Source organism: Armigeres subalbatus, chromosome 1, assembly GCF_024139115.2.
Source record: "Armigeres subalbatus isolate Guangzhou_Male chromosome 1, GZ_Asu_2, whole genome shotgun sequence".
Taxonomy (NCBI): domain Eukaryota; kingdom Metazoa; phylum Arthropoda; class Insecta; order Diptera; family Culicidae; genus Armigeres; species Armigeres subalbatus.
The window spans coordinates 91,039,702-91,065,573 of NC_085139.1; the positions used below are offsets into that span (position 1 = coordinate 91,039,702).

Below are 25,872 nucleotides of genomic sequence, written 5' to 3' on the forward strand. Positions count from 1 at the left end.
AAATGGATCTGAAATGCGGTATTTTTACTGATTTAGAGGATTTTTCTCGGTAGATCGGATGGAGTAAGGTATGCGCTGTCATCACAAATAGTTTTGGCAACTCGGTGTGTTCTCATGATAAATTAGATAAGTTAACTTTAGAAACTAGGAAGAGATTTGTGGAAATGGGAGTTAAAAGTATTGGAAAACATATGAAAATTTACTTATGCCCCGAAGGAATTAAAGAGAATTTTCTGAAAATATTTCTAGGGGTTTCCTGATGACAATTTTGAATTTTTTTTTTCTGATGGAACTTTTTGCGATAATTTTGAAGAATGCCTGTGAAAATCGAGGAGAATTTCCTGAAGAAATCCAAGAGAATTCCATGTAAAACAAAAAGATAATTTCTCGTGAAAGTTTAAGAAAATTTCCTTTTTAGTTAAGAATATTTTAATGGATTTTCTTGTGAAAATTCTGAATTTTATTTAAGAATTAAATTTAAACTTTAAAAAACTTCCTTGGAAATTCTGAAGAGAGAATTTAATATTGTCAAAAATCAGAATAACCCGAGGAGAAATATAGAAAAAAATTCAACAAATTTCTCGAAACTTCAGTTGATTTTTTCTAGCGAACGGAAAATAGTGAGGTCAGTGAGGTGCCGTAAACGCCGTCTCTACCGGGTAAAACTACGACGTACGGCGCCGCCGATGATTGTTGGACTGGCACACTCTAGAAGCAGATTCGATTAAGTAAGTCATTAAGTTAAAAGTCATTTCTAATAATTATTGTAAATTGGTAATACGGTAATAAGATAGTAAATGAATAAATACATCAAATATATTTTAAATATTTCCATTTTTGAAATATCATTTGACTTTCCGATCGATATTTTCATTCCAATATATCGGTGATATCGATACTTTGATTCGATTATCGTATCGAATCAAATATCGTTATTTCGAAGTATCGGAACGTCCCTACTTCGACGGAACAAGAATTGCATTCAGACAGGTTCATCGGTGATTGGTAAGGACCTCTCGGTGCCGTGTTCTGTACGAAAAGCATGTTGACGCTTATTAAGTCGTCCTCTCAAAGAACTAGAGTCATCCGCCGATTAATGATCCGCTCGAGGATTACAACATTTGTGTTGCTCAGGAAGGCTTCGGAATCTGAACGACGATAGCCGACTGCAAGCCATCGTAGTTTTGCGTATAAGATTCATGTACACAAAACCGTAAAAAACGATTCATGGAAAATTAATTCATCATGGAAAATTATTTTTTCGCGGTTTTTACGAGTTGCCTGACCATTTGAAAAATACCGCGTAAAAAGCGACTCCGGTGTGTGGTTTCTTTGTAAACATAACGCGATTCCTTTGGGAGTCCATATACCGCTAGCCCTCTAACGCACCTGTTTTCAAGATCAGTAGTTTTTTGTTTGTTTTTTGTAACTTTATGTTCTTTCAAAATTACTGTGAGATTTCTTATACGGATTGACTTTTACCAATGGATTCATTTCGAATAGTTTTATGCGTTAAATCACACGTCACATTATTTTTCTCATTTGTTTCATATAATTTTATTCCTTATATAGTTTTTTTTTGTTTTTAATAATTATATATAATATTATTTCATTACTTTTTAAACACTTTAGTTTTACTAACATTTTATTTTTCATTATTATTTTGTTTTCTTTTTAGTATTTCCTCATTCGTGTTTCTTTTTCTTTCTCTCGGAACAAATTATTTCTTCCCGCATTTATTCATATGCTGGATTTTTGCAAGAAGTGTGTGTGTGTTTTTCTTTGATCCGTTTCTCGTTTCTTCACATCCTCCATTGTTTCATCGGTATTGTTTTCAATCAGTTTTGCTGTATCATGATCTACGCCTGTCACAACTTCTCTGATCTACACTTTTTCTTCTTTCGCGAACGTTTCGCGAATGCTCTGTGAGTTTCCCGTTTTAGGTATGCGTATGTATGTATGTGTGTGTGGGTGTTTGTATTTGAAGTTATTCATCATTCATATTTCATTCTTTCGGCTGTTTATCTGTTTTGCTTGTTTATTCTATCCTGTCGGGCGTGATTGAGATACGACATAATACAAAATAATAGTAATTCATCATTTCAATCTGCTTTCTTTCTGATTCTTACTGTCGGTTTCGCACAGTCGCGTCCGTCACAAGTCGGGTTCCTTATTTCTTACTTTATTGTTTTTTTTTTTGCTACAACATACGCGTATTCTTCTCCTTCTCTCCACAAATGGGTTTTACTATACAGATTTCAATTTGTTTTCTAGCGCTTGATTTCTGTGCTCTTTCCTCATGTCACACACCATTTGTTTCCTATTGTTTGCAATTATTCGATAAGAGGGTTTAAATTTATACAACAACGTTGGATATTTTCCACTTTTTTTTTCTGACTTGACTTCCACTAATTATTTATCTGTATTTTTAAATGATCTTGGGTTCCTAAGGAGTTCGCACATTGCTTCTCACACTTTCGTTTTTCGCATTCATTCTCTTCCGCGTGTCCGATCTGCACTCGTTCTAGTAGGTCGATATTGGTAATCGAAATAAAATTATGTCAACGATAATTCTCGGAATAGGGTCAAGTAGCGAAACAATAGAATCGAGTGGATGTGGCGCATGTAACCGATTGGGAGTTTGAGCAATTGGAAATTGCATTGCACGTTCACTAAGATCTGATTTCCATTGTTTTTTTTTTATTTCTCGGGACGGGATGACAAAACAGGGTAGCGTTTTCAAAAGTCTTGTATTAGTTTTCCAGTTGCGTACATGTGTGTCTGAGGCTTGACTTCATCCATTCTTCTGATTCATTGTTGCTTTTCGGCTTTGACTTCGACTAGGGTTGCTTGTGGATGTGCCCGTTTAGTACTACCATTTGACTGAGTGTGAATGAATGTTTGAGTTTGTTTCGGTATCTGAGTTATTCGATTTTTATTGTTTGGGATACATCGCATGCCTTTTGTATGTTTCCTATTTGTTTTGCATTATTTGTTTGGTTGTCGCATGCTCTAGGTTAGTTTCCTTTCAACTCTTTGTATTTTTTTTTGCACAATTTTCTCAATTTTTTTAAGTAGGCTAAACCTGCTTTGTTACTTACTTGCAGGACTCTTTTTTTTCTCTAGATAGTTTGAAGCACAGTTCACTGTTTAATTGTATTAGCAATAGTTGCGGCTGCCTAAGTTCTTCCACAGGTGATTTATAGCGTGTTTTCTTTGTTAAATTTTTGTTCACACTAACACAAAGTGTTTGTTTTTATTTTCGCCTAAGGTTTTTTTTTGTTCGCCTAACACTAAAAAACATAGCGCTTCTGCAAATGCGCTCGGTCGCACACATACTCACTCTCATGTTTTACCCTTAACTGTTTTGGTGGACGCACGCACTCACACACACATTACCGCAGCAACAAAGTATGATTGTGTCTGTTTGTGTGTATGAAACAATCATTCGTTAGATTTACATCGTCCGTACAACACCACCCGCACACTGATTTGATACATTTACATGTCTAAGTATTTATACTTGATGTATGATTTATATAGAACAAAGCAGGCGTGCGCGTTTAAATTAAAATAAAGAGTTTTCTCATTTTTTTGTATATGTTTGATCCTAGTTTTTCTCTTTATAATGGAACAATTATTAATTTTACTTTTTCGCGATTACACACACTTACGGTGGATAATCGAAAACGTATTGTGTTGGTATGTGTGTGTGTGTATGAAAGTGAATGTTGGTGAGCGATTGTGTGTATAGTAATATTTTAATGATATTTTCCGCCATCGAAAAAACAATTCCAAGAACACTACAATCACTTGTTTTTTTGCCATTGTTTTATTCCTAAATGTCTTACTCGCCCATGCCCGCAGCAGTCATTCATGCACCACCGCACTCACTCTTCTTCTTTTACTACCACCCTAGTTTATCATGTGTGTGTGTATTTGTGAATAGCAATGATAATAGTAATAATAATGATAATCATAATTTTAATATAACTACAACAAATACAACTTTTTTTTTCTTCTACCATCGCCTCAGCGTGACATGTAAGGGTATGTGCTTGTGGGATTTCTAATCGAAACAAAAAAAACTGCGAAAAACATTTTTTTATGACTGTGTAGTACTGTTACGTGGGTGTGTTCGTGTGTACTTTTGTGAATGCTACTGGCAATGCACTGTTCTCATTCGCTCGCGCACCCTCTTTTGTTTTGCTCTCACACAAAACGCGCTGTATGTGAGTGTGTGTATGTGTGATTGTGTAAATTTCTATTAAGTTACAATTACTATTCCACGCGATTATTTTAAATGTGTTTGAATGTACGTCCAACTCATATTTCGTCCACAATAAACTCTAGACATTTTTTCGCATTTATTGAGTTTTTTTTTGTTTTTCCTATTACAATGAAGAACTGTTGTTTTCCTTTTGTTTGCTGTTTGGAGGATTCGGATTATTTATTTTGTTTTCCTGTTTACCGAAGATTCTAATGTATTTATCAATTTGTTTGTATCTACGTGTGTGCAAATGGTCAGCTGTAAGATAGAATAGCGTTAGCTGGGAGCACTGGCGGAGCCAGAGGAAGGGCACTACTCGTCGCAAGTACGATTTAGTTCTCAAAGGCAACGTTCTTGCATCAAGTGGTGCCCCATCAAATAGCAGTGGCTCGCTCCACCAGTGGCAGTGAGATGAGACACTATAAAAAAATATTCAAAAGATATATCGAATTGATTGATATCTGATGGAAGGAGTTCGCCTTTAAGCACGGTCGCAGGTCTTAAATGATGAATAACAAAACTCGCCTAAAATAATTCCGTCTTCTCGCCTAACATGTAATAAGTAGTGACTTTTGAAATTCTGATGATGGAATGATCATATTCAAATTGGGTGATCGGGATGATCGAGAGATTAGCAGGACGAACTATGAAGCAATTATCATTAAGAGATATCAATTGGGCTTATTCTACGAGTCGAGTGACATGAGGTGAGTCGATTTTAGCAATTCTCACGTGAGGTGACCATGTTATTCAAATGGGGCTTTACGACTCTTCTCACGTCATTCGAGCAATCTCACGTCACTCCACTCGTAGAATAAGCCCAAATATCATCATATGAATGATGTGTGATTGTATCACCACATCATGTAATGTTTTCTCCTGTGACAAAAAAAACTCGATCACATTGCCCTTCGGAATTTAGAAATTTTCTTTTTCAATAGTCTTAGCTCGTCATTCTCCTTTTTTTGGCAATATTGCTTCTTATTTTTAGTGTTTTAATTTAAAGATTCGTCTGTTTGCTTAGCCCCAATGCTGGCTTGATGGCGGTCCAGGCTTTTAATATACATAGTTTAAGGGTGGGATAAGTTGTCGCATTTTCTCCTTTTTAAAAGAACGAGTAACAACGCACCAACCATACAGAAAAAAAAAAGTTTCTCTTAAGTTTCATGCACTTTTTGTTCATGTTTTGCAAATTTAAAATCCGTCTGCTGGATTGGATTTACGTTTCAATCAAATATGAAGATAATCTAATGTTCAGTCAAAACACTTCTAACCTTCAAAAGCTTGTCAATATCAATGGTTTATTATAAATTTTTTCTCCACATTATCCATTGATCTATATAATTGCTTGACACCCACGAGATTAATCAAAAAGGCGCTGACCTCTTAACGACTGTTCAGCACGTGTGCAGTCCTGGAACGCTCATGCAGGATCGCTTGCTCGTGTTCGAGTGATTCTTTCTTCAATTATCAACTCCACGTGAACATATTGGATGTAACGACTACGCAGTCTATCTCACGTCCTTAGATGGGATCTTCGAGCATCAATAGCATATGTGACATTTTTTGGTGGAAATGATATCTTTCTATGTTCTGTTCTGAATCTTCGTCTAAAAATACGTGCTTTGGATGATTATACGATGCCAATGTATCCTTTTTTGATTACAAAAAACAGTTTTTTTTTCGAAACACTTTACAAGCTAGCGGACAAATGTATAAGAAGAAGAAGATATAGGCGCATACTTCCATTAGACTGCAAAGTGTACGTATTATCATCACGATTGTGGATGATTCTTGCAAGAGTGTTGCAATCAATAAGGATGTTCCGTCTGCATACTAGACTTTCAAAGCCATGCCTGCAGCCATAGTTGGTACGAATCAGGAAGTTCACGTCGTACTGACTTTTGCGTGGAGTAAAAAGAAACATATGAACTGTAGTGCAGAGGTAGTCGAAGGAAAATTGAGTCGAATGGCCATTTGGTCGAAATTTAGTTTTCGGTAATTCATTACCGAGTTACGGTTGGAAGAGAAATTCAAGGCAGAACTAATTACTTGTTGTGTGAAAATTAAGCGAAAGATAGTATTTTTAGTGTGCAATTAACTTTTGACGAAGTGTTCAATGGACCAAATGTCCCTTTGACTAAACATTTTTTTTAGGCGAAATATTCGACCAAACGAGTTAACGTCCTTTCGACCAAACGTCATTAGACGAAATTTCATTGGACAAAATGTTTCAAAGCTAATTCATTAATGGTTGACCGAAAGCTTAATTTCGACCAAATGGGCATTCGAGCTAATGTCTATTCGTCGTAATGTCCTTTCGACCACATGCCATTCGACGACGCATCATCCGATTAAATGTATTTCGACCAAACGACACAGTCCGTATACGACCTAGAGAAAGGTATTTCGTTTGGGTTTTGGGACATTTCGTCGAATGACGTTAGGTCGAGTCACATTTCGTCAAAGTACGTTTGGTCGGAGGGAAATTTGGTCTAATGTGAATTTCAGCATAGCTTTTCATATTCTTTTCATAGATGCTTATTCTTTCCCCTAATATTTAAGCAATGAGTAACAAGTTTTGTAAATCGCATCCAAACATAATTCTTTAATTGTTAGCCGAAAACTTAATTTCGACCTAATGCCCCTTCGACGCCATGTCCTTTCGACCAATAGATCTATGATATAGATTCGTCCGCTTGATGCCTGGTTAGAAGAATGCTGCCCAACTTGCAGTTATTGCGAAGATACGACTATTGACAACCCTTAAAGGTTGAGAAAACTTTCTTCCCATGGTAGCTGTAGAGCACAGAGCTCATCAAATTTTGCTCCATCCAACTTTTATCGAATTGTTTCAATAACAAAAAGCTATATTTAGCCCCTCTTTATGGATTCATCAAAATTATATTGTGTGGAAATAGTGAAACTATTGAAAACAAACAAGAACTTATTATTTCGAACTTATCGTTTCCACACATTTCAGCTATACCAAATAACATTTGTTTTAGTATTTTTCCAAAGGTAATACTTTCCTATTGATATATTAAAAAATGGGTAAAAATTTTGTCTGTACATAGTAGAGTGGGGCGCAGTTGTATGGAAAAACGCAAACTTCGTCCGATCAAGTGAGATCAAGGTTTTTCTTAATCGTTTTGGGACCCCAATCAACTGTGCAAAATATGGGCTCGATTGGTTGCGACCTCGCATGCCGCATCGCGTTTTAAATTTACATGAAGATTAGTATGGGAAAACGTACTTTTGTACATTTTTTTTATTAGCGGCTTCAATTTATCATCAATCACGTGACTCAATACGTTAGCATATAGTCTGGAAGATGCCGAAAGACTTTGCCGAAGAAGGTACGTAGCTGGAAGGCCTACAAAAAATGTTATTACGTTTAGAAAATTTATTGTTCAAACCATATGCAAGAAATCAATGTTTCTGCCAGCACTACCGGACGACCTATGGATATCGAAGGGCAAAATCCATCTTCCTTCTTGTCGGATTTTTTTCTTTGTGAAATGATTCTGGATAGCCCCCATTAGCTCTAAAGCCCTATAAGATCAATTATTTTGAAATAACACTCAGTTAAATTATTGGTCTACGTAGTTCAGCAGTGCTGGCAGAATAAACGATTTTTTGCATATGGTTTGAACACTCAATCTTCGAAGCGCTATAACTTTTTTCGTGGACGTTCCAGCAACGTGCCTTCTTCAGCAAAGTTTTTCGGCATCCCTTAGGTTATACTTTAACGCAATGTGCCACTTGGTTTACGATGAACTGAAACCTCTACTAGAAGAAATGCAAAAATATACGTTCTCCAATACTAATTTCTATACAAACTTCAAACGCGATGCGGAAAGCGAGGAAGCAACCAATCGGTCCAAAATTCTGCACAATTTTTCAGGACCCAGAATGGCTTTAAAAAACCTTTGATTTGAAAAAATGACCATGACGCCCCACTCTAGTACATAGTCTAAGTCAGTCCAATATGAAGAAAAAATCAATCCGTTCTAAAAAGAGTACACCGAAGTCATCATAAGAATTGTTCTTGGTCTTGCAGCTGTTTTTCATCTAATAAACTTTCAAAGCCAGCCAAAGGGAAGCAAGTAAACCGCAATAAACAATCAAGCAAGATTGTGGTTGTTACAAATGTAAATCAGGATTAAAATTGGTTCGCCAAAAACGGATTCTGATGTTCAGATTGCAACATCGGGTAACAGAGAGAAGGTGACTGTTACAATCGTTTTTCAAATCTGTCTATCAACGTCCTGGTCTCAGACCTACTCGGCAAATTTGGGCAATGGGACGTACCATTTTTATTCTTCTTCAAGGTGGTTCCCCGGGTAGAGGTGAATAACAAACAAATAACATAATAATAACAAATTTTGCTATGATATCAGATTTAGTTATTCCTATGTTATTTATTAATAACATAAAATAGCATCCCAACAACAAATTTTGTTATAATAGTAAAATTAGTTATTTATATGTTATTATAAGAAGGAGCAGAACAACAAATAAAGAACAAATTTTGCAATCATAGCAAAGTTTGTTATTCATTTATCATTTGCATTTTCAACATATCAATAATAACTGATAACTGAATAACTGATTTTGATATTTTCTTTTCTTCAAATATTTTGCTATTGGTTTGTTATTATAATAGCAAAATCAGTTATTTATGAGTTATTTTCTAGAACAATGTCTGTTATTATTTTTGCTATTTTAGCAACTATATCAAACAAACTAATATCAAATTTTGCTATTCAGTTATTCATATATTAATAGTAAAATTTGATATTATTTTGCTGTTTTCTTCTACCCGGGTCATGTTAACCTCCCGGGACTTGCACCGTTGTAAAAAGTACAACACCTTCACAAATAGCACGCTTAGGGCCGATGCCCACGTAGCGTTATTCCAACGCCACGTGCACGCAGCGTTTAAATAGTGCATCGGCGTGGCGACGCTGCGTTACCGCTTTTTCCCAATGCACACTTGCGTCGTTTTTCCGCCGCGTGCACTCTGCTTCGAAAATACGCTACGTGGGCATCGAGCCTTATCGATCCCAAGAACGGCGAGACTCCGTGAATGATCCAGGATCATGCGAGTCCCGGAAGGTTGAACAAAAAACAAACAAGTTTCTAATCTTTGTACGACGACACAGGTGACCTTGACGCTAAAGGACGATGTGTAAACCAAAGCGTCCGACACATCTTTAACCCGGCATTATACACACGATTAAACATTAACTTCTCTCTCGAACTGTTTCGTTCGCCAGTGCCATATGGAGCAAGAAAGCATTCTTCACTAGGCGCTTTGAAACTGTTTTATCATGGAGCTGACTTATTCGTGGGAATGTTTAGTGCTGAAATATTTGTTTTCACCTTCATTGCTTAATTCGTCTAAGCCCTGACTAAGGATTAAAAACACTTCACAGTAAAACGAGTTTCAGTGCAAAAATCTGGGCCAGCACGGCAAGGAACTATCGAAAGATCGTGGTCTGCAGCAGTTTTTCGCTCGAAGAAATCTCTGTGAGGCGCAAGGCGACAGCGATTCTGTCGCCGTTAGTATGGAAGCGTAAATAGAACATTTCCTGCAGCGACCCAACGATAGAATCGCGGCGACCAGTTGTTGCCGTCGCGGCGATGTAATCGATTAGGTCTGGGGGAGCCTTTATTCTGATTTTGCTCGCGCATCGCAAAAATCCGAACAGAGGCAGAGTTTTAAAAAGAATTGCCTTTCCTCAAGCAACACAATTATTCTATTCTGTTTTGGTTGGATTTGGCATCTTGAGATTGCGGAAAAAGGTACCTACGCTGCAAACAACTTACAGGTGGTATCCAAGGACATGCACCCTCCGAACACGCCTGAGCTTCGCCAAATGGAAAAAAAATGGACAATCGTTGACCGGAACCTCCAAAAGTCACGAAACACAGATTTCAAGGTAAACTGGCGTTCTTGCAGAGAGGAAAGTGAGACCAAGTAGACTGTGTGAAACTTTATGAAAGACCCAGCAATTCGCATTCGCTAAAAAAAAGCTCCAGTGAGTGAAGCCCTTTTTATTTATTATTTATCTGCCAACATAGGATTTTGAAGCATCTTCCCTTGCCAGTATTGTCCTGCTTGTACAGTGCATAATAATTCGCCAATCAGGAGTTGAACATAGAATTTGTTCCGGCTGTAGTAGTGATTCACAATTGAGCCACAAGCCATTCAGGGTTCCGGTGTTCAGTTTTGAAATTAACTGGGGCATATGCTTCCTGTGCCTTCATGTACATATATCCCATATTGGATAATAATATCCATTTAAGTTTCAAATCGCACTTTCAAAAATAAAAAATCTAATAAATTGAAATGATTTGGAATTACAATAAAAATTATCTGAATCGATCCTCATAAGTGAAACGTGTTTTTACTCGTGCTATGTAGAACAATCAAAAGTACTCGAGTGTGCAACAAAAATCATGCTTAGAACGCCAGTGATCGTACTACAAGTGCCATATATGCTCTCATATGTGTGTATGTGTAATTTGTTCCAGTTTGTGTACCTTGGCCAATAGACAACTTTACTATTTATTATGGCTGCCATTTTACCTCTCAGTTCTCACGCTACCGTTGTACAAACCACCTTTTATTGTTATCATGTATTTTTTTTTTGGTAAAAAGAAGAACCTAAACGAGTTTGCGTCCATTCTATCGTTATTTGTGGTGACACTCTAGGGAGGTGTTTTTTTTTTGTTTATTAGAATTCGAAAGCAAAACTTCCATTCAATTGCTACAACATTGTTGACACTTCGGTTTCCAGTTGAGTATAATGCGTCGCCTTTGGTTCATATAATTGCTTTTACACGTGCTTCGAAAGGATCTCCATCGTTTTGTGTTGATCACCTCGTTTTTTTTTCAGTTTTGTGTGTATTAGATGTGTGTCCCTTGTTTTCTAAATGTCCATCCGCATAGTTAAATAAATTGAAAAACACTCACTTTCTCTCGTCTCTTCAAGCCATGTAACATACTTTTTCGGCTTGTTTGTATCGTCCTGTCAAAAAGGATGGCTTCGAACAGTTCGAACTTTTATTTGTAAAATTTTAGTTGTTGTTTGTCCACATTTTGTTGCCTTGCATTCGACAATATTTTCCTTTATTACAAACTATCAAACATTCTTGATTTTTTTTCCTTCACACTGTATAGGGTTCGTAAGTGTTGCGAGTTTTAACGATCAACAGAAAGGCGAAAACCGATTTTTGAGTGCGCTTGTCCGTGTGAGAATGTATTCGTGTGCATGATAAATGTGTAGTAGAGTGTAATGGTGGTGTGCGCATGAAAGAAAGAAGGCGGAGCGTAATGAGATGGGAAGCTTCTCGGCTTTTGTTTTTGGTTGGTAGAAGGAAGTAAGACACACCCTTTGGAGGGGTGAAGCAGGGCGGAGCATAGCCAGGGGCATGATGGTATGTGTGTGTATGTGTGTATATTTTCTGTGTTTCATTGTTGTGGTTAGGGAAGGGGAGGGTTTTAAAAGTAATATTATTCAGTACATCACTTGCTTAGCGGCGCTGCAGCGGTATTGTTGGTGGCGGCATTGGGAGTCGTAACGGAGGTTGACGTAGGCTGGTGACTGGTAAGCGAGCCTGGGGGCGGTGGTTGCGACGCGGCTCCCCCGGCACCGCCCAAATTGCTAGCGGATGTAACAGACGACGGCGACGAGGACGACGATGTGGATGTGGCGGAAGATAGCGCGTTGGGATTCAGCTGAGACCCGGAGCTGGTCGTTAGGGAGGAACCGCCGGGTCCGTCTGCTATCACGCCGCCGGCACCATCTGGTCGGCGGGCAACCTCGAGCTCGTTCAATCGCTTCCACAGTTCTTCCCGTTCTCGCTCCCGTTTCTTCTCTCTGGTGTTGGTTTTTTGTTTTGGTGAAGCGTGACATGAAAGAGAATGTAAAGGAAATGTAAAATTAGTTAGAGTTGAGGACCAGTTAGCAAGCGTCGTTTTGCTTACGGAACAGTGTGTGGCCTTATAATGTATGGGAGCTAATGTCTTTGTCAAGTTTCTTTCTGATTTACGATGTTCGGATATGAGTTTCATGCTATCTCGATGGGGTTTCGAAATGGTGAGTTGATATTCAGCTAAGGAACATCCAACATAGCTTCCTAACAAGTTTCAACACTCACGTTTCTACGGACCATCAGTTAAGAGTTGCGTACTGGTGGTTTAGGCTGGGCACTGTTGTCAGCTAGAGTAAGAGGGTATGACCTGAGGGTGTGCCTAGATTGTGGTGGAGTTTGACAGTGCACTCTGTTAAACTTCCAAAAAAAGCTACACGTAAGTATCCGCAAGCCAGCCTTACCGAGCCTTGCAGCCATGACCGATCGGCAGCCCCATCACGGTGGATAGGAACCTTAGAGCAGGGCTGCCCAACGTATGGCTCGCGGGCCGAATACGGCCCTTGGCTCCGTTTTGTTTGGCCCACGGCGTATAAGAAAAAAAAATACTTCATAACCGGCCCGGAAGCATTTCTCTCTTGCTCGAGAAGCTTTATAAATAAATACTGTAGGTTAATACTAATAAAAAAATAAATTTGGGCAACCACAGAGTCGAATAATGCAACACGGGCCAGTTTTGCTGTTAATGAGATTTTGGCAATACGGATAAAACGTTTCCAGGGAGGAGAACTTGTTAGGGAATGCATATCGGCTGTTGGTGATATCGTGTGCTCTAAAGAAAAAGCCTCCTTTAGTAGCATTAGTTTCTCCAGGGATTGAATCCTAAAGAGAATGAATAAGTCTCTCACTTTTTTTGCTTTTGTCCTCACTGACAGGCTAAGGCCAAAATAGGCCCACCTCGCCTTCAGTCTCTCACTTATCATCTCTGTATACTAGGGTGGCTCAAAAATCACTTTTTCAAATTTTTTGATGGGCCGCCCTCTTATTCGGTTCTATTTGATGCCCTTATGCTCTGGACAAAATTTCAGCCAAATCGGTAAACGTTTGGGCGGTGCTAAACTCGTTATATGCAAAAATGTATGCAGAAACATCCAAAAACAGTGTTCGATCAAGAATTATGATACTCATTCAGTTCTTGTAGAATTAAATGCAGAATGTAATGCTGAAAACCGCGGGAAGATTAGAGTTTATTACGCAAAGATATTAGCATTTTACTGTAGTGTTGTAGGGGTGAATTTATTTCTTTTCATTTCAAACACATAACCACATAACCTAAACATAATTATAGAATTTGCAGAGGTAAGCGATATTTCTCGGCTACTTATTCAAAAGGACGTATGTGATTTTGTAAACAAAGATTTAAACGTCGATTTGTCCAATCGGATGGCACTCCCACGCAAACCAACACCACCAACAGGTAGCCGAAGGCTTCCCCTGTCTGTCTGTGGTGATGGTTCGCGTGGGAGTGCTATCAGATTGGACAAGTCTACGTTTGAATCTTTGTTTACAAAATCACATACGTCCTTTTGAATAAGTACCCGAGATTTCATGTGCAACTAGGCGGGGATTTTCCGAACCTGCATGTTCCCTCCTTGGATGATGAAGCTACATGAAGCCTATAACTACCGTTTTTCGGTAGCGTTAGTATAAAATTTCAATTCCAGATTTCAACTTCCAAGGGTGAACTACTTTTTGCTTGATTTAACAGCGGAAATAGCAGCAATTTTTGAAAAAGGAACTAGTTTCATCATTTTCTACAAATCTAATAAATTTTATTCAAAACTAGTCGACCCGGCAGACGTTGTCCTGCGTAGTAGGCGAAAATGCGCGTTGTGGACTGCCTATGCGAAAATCCCATACGAATCTTTACTTTAGTTTTTTACAACCTACTCAACTTTACTTGTGATTTTCACATGAGGAAATATTGTATAAACCCGTCGGAAACTATAACGAATGTAACTGCTGAAGGAATGAAGAAAATCCATCCAGCCGTTTTCGAGTTATGCGGATACGAACACAGACCATTTCATTTTTATTATATAGATTTGTCAGTAACTCCAACAGTGTTTTCCCGAAGCGCAATGGCCGAATGACAGCATTTTCTGTCTAATGATAAAAACATCATTCTGCATTAAATGCAGTTCAACGCATCAAGTGCATCAACAACGCCAAGATGTCTCCTGTTTACTAGCTTATTTTGCATTCATTAAAAAAAACAATTTTGCAATATATTTCAAACCATGTAGTGGTGATGATGATGATGATGGTCCCGCCACATACCCCTACAAAGGTTTGAGCTGGACGAGTTATCTTTAAGATAATTAAATAAGATCAATGTAATCGGTTTTGCAAACAAACGATCCGATTGTATATACAGATATAAAATCCAAAATAAAATTCCATACTGTACAGCAAAAATAAATTGGTAAAATGAACTAAAGAACTACACCTAGAATTTTTGTAATCAACAGTAGTGATACATGGAGCTCATCAAAAGCTAAACTTGTGAAACCTCTCGCACAGATTTCAAAAGCTCCGCCAAACATCGCGTTCTTTTCACAAACCAATATCGCAATCTAAAACTCACATGTATCTGAACATGGATCATTAGGTTCGACAACCAAACATCAAAACTTGTGTAACCGCTCCGTCGATAACAAAAGTTTCGGAACAACCGCGAGTAAAAAATAATCTACCAGAAGGCTTACTACTTACTTACTGGTTACCTTATGTCATGTAGCTTTCACTGAAATTTCACGTAACCAGTACGTAGAAATCACGTAAAGTTCACCTGATCAAACACGTAACTACTTTCAAACTTCATGTCATTAGTACTGGAAAATCCAGTCAGATTCACCTGATAGATCACGTAACTCAACGAGGTAATGTGAAACTCTTAGGGTATATGGCTCAAACCTTAGCATATTATGCTGTGGTTGAGCATATTTATTGTTGTACATCAGCATACACCAGCATACAAAAAAAAAAAAAAAACGATAATTGCCCACAATTTCTTATTTAAGCCTTCAAAAGTGTCGAGCGAAATGGATAAAACTTTGGCTAATTTTCCCAATATTGGCTTTATTAGTGGATGCTGTTTTCAGCCCACTTGGAATAAGCGGCTGCTGATTTCAAACATACAGGAACATACGAAAGATAAAGATGGGTTGCTATTCGGTTGGTTGCAATTTTACTTACGTTGAACAAAGGCAGCATGCAAACAAAAGCAGAAAATCAAAATACCGGCTCTCGTGGAGCGATGCTCTCGAGAGATTTTTGTTCCCAAAACGTAAACAATGCATTAGGTGGGAATGCCGCAAAAAAACGCACCAACGGAGAAATTCAATTGTAAACTTTATTTTTAGACAATTACTTGCTTATTATTTTGCATGAACAGCTAGAACTCTGCCTCCTTTCTGATATTATTACGTCCAGATACATAATTACAATGATTGGATGCTTATTTTCGACCCGGCATACATTGATGTTTTTAGTTTAGTAAGCGCGTCTAACACCACTCCTCTCTATATCGATCAGCTGTTGTGAATCCTCTCAACACTCTCACGTGTTGCAACTTCCCGAGTAAAACAAAAACGCTTTTCCCATGCCATATTTCAAATCAAATACTTTTTGCAAGCGAATTATCTGAATTATAATGAAATAATTAGACTAAAAAAAACTATCCGCATGAAACGATCTTTAAAGCTCTTCGAATAGAATAAGTGATCCTGGCCTATTATATCATCGGATTATTATATGAGCAAAATGTCAATATATTCGAGTTATTTTCGTCGGGTTATCGTTAGGAATGTTTTGATTTTCGATTTTCTCCTGCTGCTATGAATCAAAATCGCATGCCGCTATTCGGCAACGGGTGCCCCCAACATTGTCCAAAAAAGTTTTGGTTAATCGTGTCGCTATGCTAATGGAAATAGTGAAATAAATACGTTAGCTAACATAGTGTTATTGTTATCCGTTCATCTGATGTGCGAAAATAGGTAAGTTCATTCAGAAAATTCCTTTATTGGGCAGAATAAAAAAATCTTGAACTGCCTGCCTGCTTAAGTCGATCAAACATGGCTGCTAAAAAACCATATCAAAGTGATTTTCCACGCAAGTTTATTGCGTTTATCAGCAGAAAAAGTGCAGGAATCTAGTGTAGTGTAACTAAAATGTGCTCGATACACTTTTCTAAAGCAGCGATGATAAATATTTCCCAGCAAAACGATATGTCATCGCTAAATGATTGATTTATGTGCGTGATGAGCCAACATTTTATCCTATGCCAACATTACCTCCGGTAACCCTATGTGAAAAGTATGGTGGATGAGAACCACATTTGTTTTCAGGTAAATATGACGTGAAGATTTTTTAGAGTGTAGTTTTTCTTATGAGCGAAAACGACCAGTAATCTTGAAGTATTGACGCTAATCATTAAAACAATCAACTTTATCATCGCGGGGGAACTCAATCATCACCAATTCCAAATGATGTTGACAGAAATGGAAGCAGAATACATAGATTTACTGGATTATTAGGAAGTTCGACTGAGCCGTGGTACCATGCTTGAGAGGTTTTTTTCATCGCCGCACTGTTTTTACAAGATAAAGGAAAACTAACGCTCGAGCTGAATGATCCTGAATGAGTGAGTGACTTAGCTTTCTAGTAGATATCATCAAATATTCTCAATTACTTGAAGCTGTCATGAAGGATCAACACATCAAACTTATTATGCAACATAAAGCTTTTGAAACAAAATAAACACTTTGGCACAGTTCCTGGTAACAGTTCCTGGTAAAAGTGAAACCTTCAACTGAAATTTTCTGGCCTCATTTTCGAGAAAACGGTAACGAAATTTTTATATTTTCAACACCGTTTACTGATGAGAATAATGTAATTGAAATGTTACAAATGGAGATGACCATCAATGCAACGATGAGTTTAAATCTGAATTTATAATAGAAGATATGTTTCTTCTCATAAGATATTTTCGCTTTTAGGAAGCACATATCTTTACGAACAGCTTTTTTCAATTTCGGTCACCGATAACGAAATCAATAATCGTCGAGTATTGCAGAGTAGCCACAATTCCATTTTTCCCATTAAATTTATAACCTACAGACAGACAAAAACAAAAAAAACATCTATCTTTGAACTCAATAAAATCGCGTTTAGTTTTTTTTCTGGAAACATGAAAAAAATAACATTACTTTGAAACCATGTAAAAAATGATGTACCGTTTTGGCTCAAATCCCGAACATGGCTCATATTCCGAACACAGGTACAAAGGATTAAGATTACCAACGAATTCATTATCCTATGGCAAAAATTACACGAATGCATTTAAAAGCGAGTCCCAACTAACATTTAATGTCAATGTAAATGTTATTTCAACTCGTCTATACGACTTCAAGCTGAATATGTGTGCTATACATATGATCAAGAACTTCTATTCAATGCTTTTACCAGCAAATCTGGCGAATCTATTCAGCTGTTTTTGACGTGTCTGCACAACTACTTAACAGCATGTTACACAGTTTTTTCTCAATCTTTACTAAACCATTTAGTAATATAATTCGCTTCAATGGCGCTTATTCAAATTTGTTAATTCGGTTAAATAAGTATTATCCAGCCACTGAATTCAATTTGATTAAATATTATTTGAGGGAGAGTAAATTTCGGGAGTTTATTCAATGTTTTTTTTTTTGTGAAAACTGAAATATCAATTTTGTTGCTACCTAGATTCGAACTCCTGATCTCCTGATTCAATGGCCGCTGCTCTGTCATCACCGTCACTTTGACATATGTAAATAACAAAATTTTCTTTGTGGATGTGCTTCTTCGCATACCCTATAGGTTGTTTTACTAACGCTATTTTCATATCCATACTGTATAAACGTTAGAAAGAGGCCTACATGTTGCTTTCAGCACATAAGCTTAAAAATTATGCTTTCAGCATTATTTCAACCATTATTCAAACATCTATCAGCATGTTCTGTTGGCTAACTTTTATCCATCATCAATCGCTGAAATTGTTTTTAGGCAACATTTTCTCGACCTGTATAGATGCTACTTTGCTGCTAATCGTTTAACAGTAGCCGTCAACAGAAATATCACTTCTAAATGGCTTGTTTTCTTACGCTATCTGCTAGCATTAATGACAGCGCTTTGTCAGTTGCTATAAGAGCAGGTGAATATCTTGGTAGCTGCATTACAGAAATCAATAGCTCATACACAGCTCCGGCAACAAAACTCAAATGTAAACATAGCGGTTTTGACGTTCCATACTGATATGCTATTAAAAGAAGCAGTAATAGGTTTACTTAAACGTTGTGTAATCTTCAAAGGTACAGAAGTTGCCTAAAAGCTTCGTTAGTTCATTTATAGCGCCATTACGCTATATTGTTAGTGCAATAACAACAGCAAAAACGTTTTCATTGTGAATGCTACTCACCGTAATATGGGAAGTTGCTAACAAGCAACTCAGTTACATACATGAGCTCTTAACCGATAAGCTTTGTTGCTAATTCAGACAGAGCTGTTTTATGACTATATGAAAGCTGCATAAACGATAAAAGATTAACTATATTCGGCACACTGACTAGCTGATTGATATTTGGGTAATAGTCGAGTTGAAGTTTAAGGGATTATTTGCGGAGGCTTTTCTTTTATTCAGCATTGGCTGCTTTTATTCAAATATTATACAGCCAAAGGCTAGAAGTTGAAGCTTTTAGCACCAAAAATGTTAGTTGGGGTGTTCGGAATATGAGTCATGTTCGGAATTTGAGCCAAAGCGATAAGTACCGATTTTTTTGTTTTTGGCCCGCCAGCAGATGTGCCGCGTCGCGCGCTTCTAGTGTTTCGTGACGCCTCTTCACTTTCGGAAATACTTTCCGAATACACTATTCGCGCTTCCTAGTGAGCTGCCGGGAAACGTTTCCAAAGAGAGACTTTTGGAGTTCCTCAGTGCGTTCGGGGAAGTGATCTCGTTGCGAGAATTAACGTGGGGTGATGATTTCGAGCTCGGTGGCATCCCGCTCGATATATGGTCGGCTCGTATGCTGATCCAGCGAAAGAATGACTCGTGAGTCACGATCGATGGACAGCAAGCGTACACTACAAGGGCCAATTCTTGCATACAGAACAAGAAACTGCTGGTTCAAAAGAGCTACGCGAACGTGACGAAATAAACTGAGCCACGAAAAGCGCCGTGCCGGAGAAGACGAACGGTGCGAAACCTCCAATCGTCAAACTTGTCGAACAACGCTCCATCGCTCTGCTTTCTCCATGCTTTCCCGAGCAACGAAGGCTGGTGAGTCTGATCGATCCGTTTGGCTAAAAAAAAACAGCAAAGCAGCTAGCTGCGGGCTCCGCGTGAACGGTGTACCATTGTTGCAAACACAAGAAGAATGCAGCTCATCGTCGTCGTCGATGCGGAAGAACCCACAGAGCTCCGAAGTGGCCTTGGTGGCTTTTGTCAGAAACATTTTCGTGTGACTCCGGATGGACAAATGGGTAAAACGTATCATTGGTACTAAGGACCCTATCTTGTGGTCCTTGGTCTATTACCCAACTGCTAACCCTACCTCCTAGTGGTGCTGGCCGTGATACGGAAGATCGGGTAACCAACCCCGGTGGGAGTTATGGTAGCATGCTAACAGAAAAGGCGGAGGCAAGGGTTGCTCCTTTTCGGGGGTGTGAATCTGATCGAGAGTCTGTTCTTCATGTTAGGAGCGGCTCACAACAGCGTCTGTTCTCCATGTCAGGGGTGTTGATCATCGTCCGAGAGCCAGCGAGGTACTCTAAGCAAAATTGTGCAGGTTTGTTGGAAGGGATCAATGGTGCGAACGTTTAGAGGTAATCATACCATCTACCACAGCTGCGACAACACACACGAGCTGGAAACACCTTTCATAGTGATGGTCGACATGCAAAGGCGCGTGATCGGATTGTGGTCAATCAATTAGCAGAGGTTCCCAAACTGTGGGTCGCGACCCACAGGGGGGTCGTTTTGGCCGCTCATTGGTGATGGTTAAAAAGCGGCCAAAACTATCCGTCATCAACAACGTTCGGAACCGACGGCCGCCGCGATACGACCTAGAGCGACTGAAGCAACGTGATGTCGCCACTGCATACACGCAGCGTTGCCGGAAGAGGGTGAGCCCGATGGGGCCCCTCTTGAGGACTGCTGGAATACAGTTAAGGGCCGATGCCCACGTAGCGTTTTTTCAAGCTGCGAGCACGCCGCGCCCGCGCAAGGTACCCCTCAACAAATGTAGTCGTGCATACGTATTATAAAGGGTGATACGGTCAAAATTTGGTCAATATCAACTTGACGTATTTCTTTCAAGTTTGCATTTAAAAAACCTGAACACCCCTCATTTTGAAGGTGTGTGTGTGTAGAATGTTGCTCCTGTTTTGATTTTGGAATTCTCGCTTAACTTTTCAAAAGGACCTAAGTAACATTTTTTTCACGAATTAATTTGAATAGCGCAGTCAACAGAACACCATGAGAGCTTTTGATTGCAGTTCTCAAATTAATTCACGAAAAAAATGTCACTTAGGCCCTTTTGAAAAGTTGAACGAGAATTCACTCTTCAGTTGTCGAAATGCCGTCCAAGCAAGAAGAGCAGCGTATCAAAATTTTGCTCGCGTATCGCGAAAATCCGAGCTACTCGCACGCAAAGTGGGCAAAATTGCTAAAAGTTGCCAAATCAACCGTTACGAATGTAATTAAAGTGTTTGGGGAACGTTTGTCGACAGCCAGGAAGTCTGGATCGGGGGGAAATCGAAAACCGCAAGCCGCTGAGACGACAAAGAGAGTTGCCGGTTGTTTCAAGCGAAACCCTAACATCTCTCTTCGAGATGCCGCAAATAAGCTGGGTGTATCATCTACAACCGTGCATCGAGCCAAAAAACGAGCCGGACTATCGACTTACAAGAAGGTAGTGACTCCAAATCGCGATGATAAACAAAATACGACGGCCAAAGCGCGATCCCGGAGGCTGTACACGACGATGCTGACGAAGTTTGACTGCGTGGTAATGGACGACGAAACCTACGTCAAAGCCGACTACAAGCAGCTTCCGGGACAGGATTTTTTTACGGCAAAAGGAATGGGAAAGGTAGCAGATATTCTCAAGCACATGAAACTGTCAAAGTTCACAAAGAAATATCTGGTTTGGCAAGCCATCTGTACCTGTGGCTTGAAAAGCAGCATTTTCATAGCTTCCGGGACTGTCAACCAAGAAATTTACGTGAAAGAGTGTTTGAATAAACGTCTGCTGCTTTTCCTGAAGAATCACGGTTGTTCCGTACTGTTTTGGCCGGATTTGGCATCTTGCCATTACGGTAAAAAGGCCATGCAGTGGTACGCCGCCAACAACGTGCAGGTGGTTCCCAAGGGCAAGAACCCTCCCAACACGCCAGAGCTCCGCCCAATTGTACTGTATTGGGCTATTGTCAAGCGAAACCTAAAGAAGACCAAAAAACTGCTAAGGACGAGCAGCAGTTCAAGGCAAACTGGCTTTCTACGGCGAAGAAGTTGGACAAGGTGGCTGTACAAAATCTGATGGCAGGGGTCAAGCGTAAGGCCCGGCAATTCGGATTTGGAAAAGCGGAAGCTTAACTGAATATTTTTCCAGAATTTTATACTAATTGAACTTGAAAAGAAATTTAATTTGATTTTTTAAATAAACGATTTCACCGATTTACACGCGTTTTCCCTTGACCAAATTTTGACCGTATCACCCTTTACGTGTGCATTACTCCATTTGATTCTGGGTACCTTGCGTGGACGCGGCGTGCACGCAGCTTATAAAACCATTACGTGGTAGACCTGTGCGCCGTTTGAAAATTTGTCGGCGGCGGCGTGATAGATTATTTTCGGCCAGAAGCGGCGTCACGCCGTTGGTAATCGGCGGCACCGGCGCGGCGGCGTGAGCTTATTTCAAGCAATAAAAAATTTCTGAAATTTTTCTACAAATTCCTCCGTTAATTCCACGAACAAGTGCTCTGAAAGCTGCTACAGGAATTCCTCCGGAAGTTCCTCCAGGAATTTCTCCGAAAGTTCCTCCAGAAATTTCTCCGGAAGTTCCTTCAGGAAATTCTCCGGAAGTTCCTACAAGAATTTTGCCGGTAATTCCATAAAAAAAATGAGGAATTCCTCCGGAAGGAAGCAAGATTGGAGGAGCAGTTCCTTGGAGTGTCAAGAGACAGGCATCCGTCGCCTTATAATCATGTGAGTCAGAATATATGGCGCTCTCGGACAAATAATTGGCAAGCAGGAGATTACAGGTGTGACAACCAATCCGTTATCTGTATCGCACAAAATGTTGAATTCAATCCTCGGACCAAACACATATCTATCCGATACCATTTCGTGAAGGACGTAATAAATCATGGCGATTTCAATACATATCTGCATTAGAGCATCCGAATTAGAGCAGACGAATCAACAAAGCCCTTGATAAAACTTTAGTATACAGAATTTAAGAAAATGATAGGTATCGTAGGTTAAGGAGTGTTGAGTTGTGTAAATCACAGTAATCTACAATTGTTCATTGTTCTTAGCAACTAGAGTTTGTTACCACTGTGTCAATAGTCTATGAAAAAGTTATTCATTCCATGTTTAGACTTCGTTCACTAAAGACGTATTTTACTTTCCACTACAAATGAAATACCTTCTACAAACAAAGGACGAGGACTGAATCAAGAAGTCCAAGTAGATCTTCTTCCGACGCAAAATCAAATAATCCATTTAGCTAAATGATACAAAACTAGTCCGTGAAAACCAATTCAGTACATAGTACTAGTGTGAACTCAATGAATACGTGCCCTATTTGTGTCTCACCAACTCCGAGCTAGATTTGCCAGGATTTGCCCATCTGTATGATTTTCCAGTCCTCGAAAGATATTTACTTCAATTTAATGAAATCCGAATGGGTGTATCTTATTCAACTACTGTAACAGTAACTACGACATTTCTGACATCACTTACACATAATTTTAAATTATTGCTATTCCAGTTTCTAACTAAAATCCATCAGTTTACTCACTTCTGTCGCTCCGCTTTGTAGCTGGCGGTTAGCTCGTCGAACAGTTTGGAGTTCATCTCCATGAACGTTTTCAGCACATTGTAGACGAGGGCCACGATCGTCTGGTTCCAGTGCTCTTTGCTAATCCGGTACAACGCCGGGAACATAATCGGCATAATGACGGCATTGTTGTCCTCAATCAGCGACATCGCGTACTCATTGTTCCAGAAGTAGAGCGCTCGCTCGGCGACCTAAAAAAGAAGACGATACAATATGACAGCCGAATGGGGCTTCTTCCCTGTTTTTCCTCTCGCTCCCGAAACTTACCTGAAAGTGCGGACTCGAGACGCACTTGGAGATCTGCCGGAACAGTGGTTCCTGGATTTTGACGAACTGTGGCGGCTCGATCACGTCCAGGATTTCCTCGATCTCGCCGAGGAACATCACCTCCTTTTGGGAGCAGGTCTTTGGCCAGAACTTGAGCAGCCCGCGCACCACCGGTTCCGTCAGCGAGGCGTCCTTCTCCAGGAACTGCACTACACAGTACGCGAGCTGGGCGTGGTACAGCGATAACACCTTCACCTTGTGTAGCGGTAGCAGCACCTTCACCAGGAATTGCTTGTGTTCCGCTTTCAACGGCAGGGCGAAGCCGTTGATTATACTAGAGAGGGGGAAAAACAAAGAAAAAGGTAAAGCGTTAGTAATCAATTATTGGACATGATGTTTAATCCTTTTCTTCCAGCGTAACTATCCATTTCGTAACTATCGAATTGTTTCAACGACAAAAAATCTTATTTTGTTCCATTTACTTATACCTATTATCATTTTTTTTTTTGCCAAATTGTAAAACTATTGAAAACAAGCATGTAACTATTGGTTTACAATTGAAAACTTTTTTTCGTTTTCACTAATTTCGGTAATGCCAAATAATTTTTGTTCTACAATTTTAATCAAAAGCAATTCCTTCCCATCGAAATCTGGAAAAAGTCGTGCGAAGGAAAGGGATAACGAGATGTATAAAGCTTGAAAGTGGGCACATGAATGTATGCCTAAAAAAACTGATATCCAGTTTGTTACCTCCATTGCACTAATCCATGTACAGAATCATAAATGCAAGGCGAAGTTTTTTGTTATCAGGCATCGGTTAGCATCAGAAGTGGACTCGTTAGAAATAGAAGTACAAGTTTTGATTGGACGCACAGCAGGATAGATGCAAAAAAAAAAAGTATAAATTAATTAGCACATTTTCTGCTATTACTACATTGTGTAGAACTTCACCCTCAACTCAAGTCTAATCGGCCATAATTAGGATACCGGAGCAATGGTAACGGCCGGCGGATCGGCTACGATTATGATGGCAAACAATGTTGCTGTATCGAGTTGAATGTGGAACCCAAGCATAATTGGTAATTGACATCGGATCAAGTTTAGATTCGAGCCCAGTAATAGATCGAATTGTGTCAGGTGAACAATAGACAATGGAATAGGAGGAGATGGGGGGAAATATCATTCGAATGCTAAACACAAAGCGTTTATTATTTCGCATGGATGGTACAATTTGGTTCAACTCAACGCCCGTTGGTCAGCAGACAATGAAAGGTTTAGCGTAGCGCAGGCAACGCCGGCTGACCTTGTCAGTCACACCTGTATGTAAGAGTGTGAAGTTGTCTGGCAATTAGCATGCGATAGGTCAGGTTGCACAGTTAGCGGTGATGATGTGATAAATACATTTTTTCGGTACTTGACTAAATAAAGACATCATCTGCTTACTTCCCAAAGAAGGGTATCTTTCGATGCATACTTTTTCAAAAATGTCTTTGGTTTTCAAAGGCAGATATTATGAGGGGGATGACAACAAAATTGTACAAATAAAACCCAGACCAAGCCCAAACTTAACGAATTTGTCAAAGCATGTGTTGGAAATTCATTATTTTACGCTTAAATTCCATTGTGTTACACCTTTGAATTGTTATATATTTTTTCTATGTGGGTGACATAATTTTAAAAAAATTGTATTGATGGTATAACCTGCTATAATCAAATCAAATCTGTTCTTTCTGGCGATTCGAGAACAAACCAGTTGTTAAGACAAGAACACAAGTGTTGAAACATTTCAATCATCAAGCTCAAGGACGAATTGTCCTTCTTTCACCGTGTAGGGAAGGAGAAGACTGTCATCGAGAGAAAAAGTAGAATTACGGATATTTCACACTGTTCAGAACTCCACGTGAGAAGCAAGTTCGGCGGACTGTATAACCTCAAAACGTTTTTAACGCGGAATAAAAAACACGAACGTCTGCTTTGACGAACATTCAATTTATTACTCAAACCGGATACGGAAATTACACAAAAATTCAAATTCAAAATATCCACTGAACTGAAATTGTTTGCTTCATGGGCAAAACAAAATAAATAAAATGCATTTTTACACTGGAAGGAAAATTCTCGACTTTTACTTTTAACATACTCCCCCCTTGGGCTCGACCCAACTTATACTTTCTCGTCACATACGTCATTGTCGGTAATTGGTAGTACAGCAATCTGCGTAGTAGGTCTGCAATACTCTCCACTCTTTGTTCGTACCGTCACAACACGGATCACTCCATCTTGTCCTGGATGAAT

At 39.2% G+C, this 25,872-nt stretch overlaps 1 protein-coding gene across 6 annotated transcripts in view; it reads right to left on the bottom strand.

Moving 5' to 3' along the window:
- Positions 1–1,775: 1,775 nt before the first annotated feature.
- The window catches only part of LOC134202216 (serine/threonine-protein phosphatase 2A 56 kDa regulatory subunit epsilon isoform), a 224,599-nt gene continuing 200,502 nt past the window's right edge, over positions 1,776–25,872 (bottom strand). For all 6 annotated transcript variants that reach the window (XM_062677289.1, XM_062677271.1, XM_062677267.1 and 3 more), the window contains 3 exons: positions 23,578–23,911; positions 23,272–23,501; positions 1,776–12,162 (listed from right to left, as the gene is read on the bottom strand). In XM_062677289.1, coding sequence (XP_062533273.1) covers positions 11,808–12,162; positions 23,272–23,501; positions 23,578–23,911 — 919 coding nt within the window. In that variant the 3' untranslated portion in view covers positions 1,776–11,807. The remainder of the gene's footprint in view (positions 12,163–23,271; positions 23,502–23,577; positions 23,912–25,872) is intronic.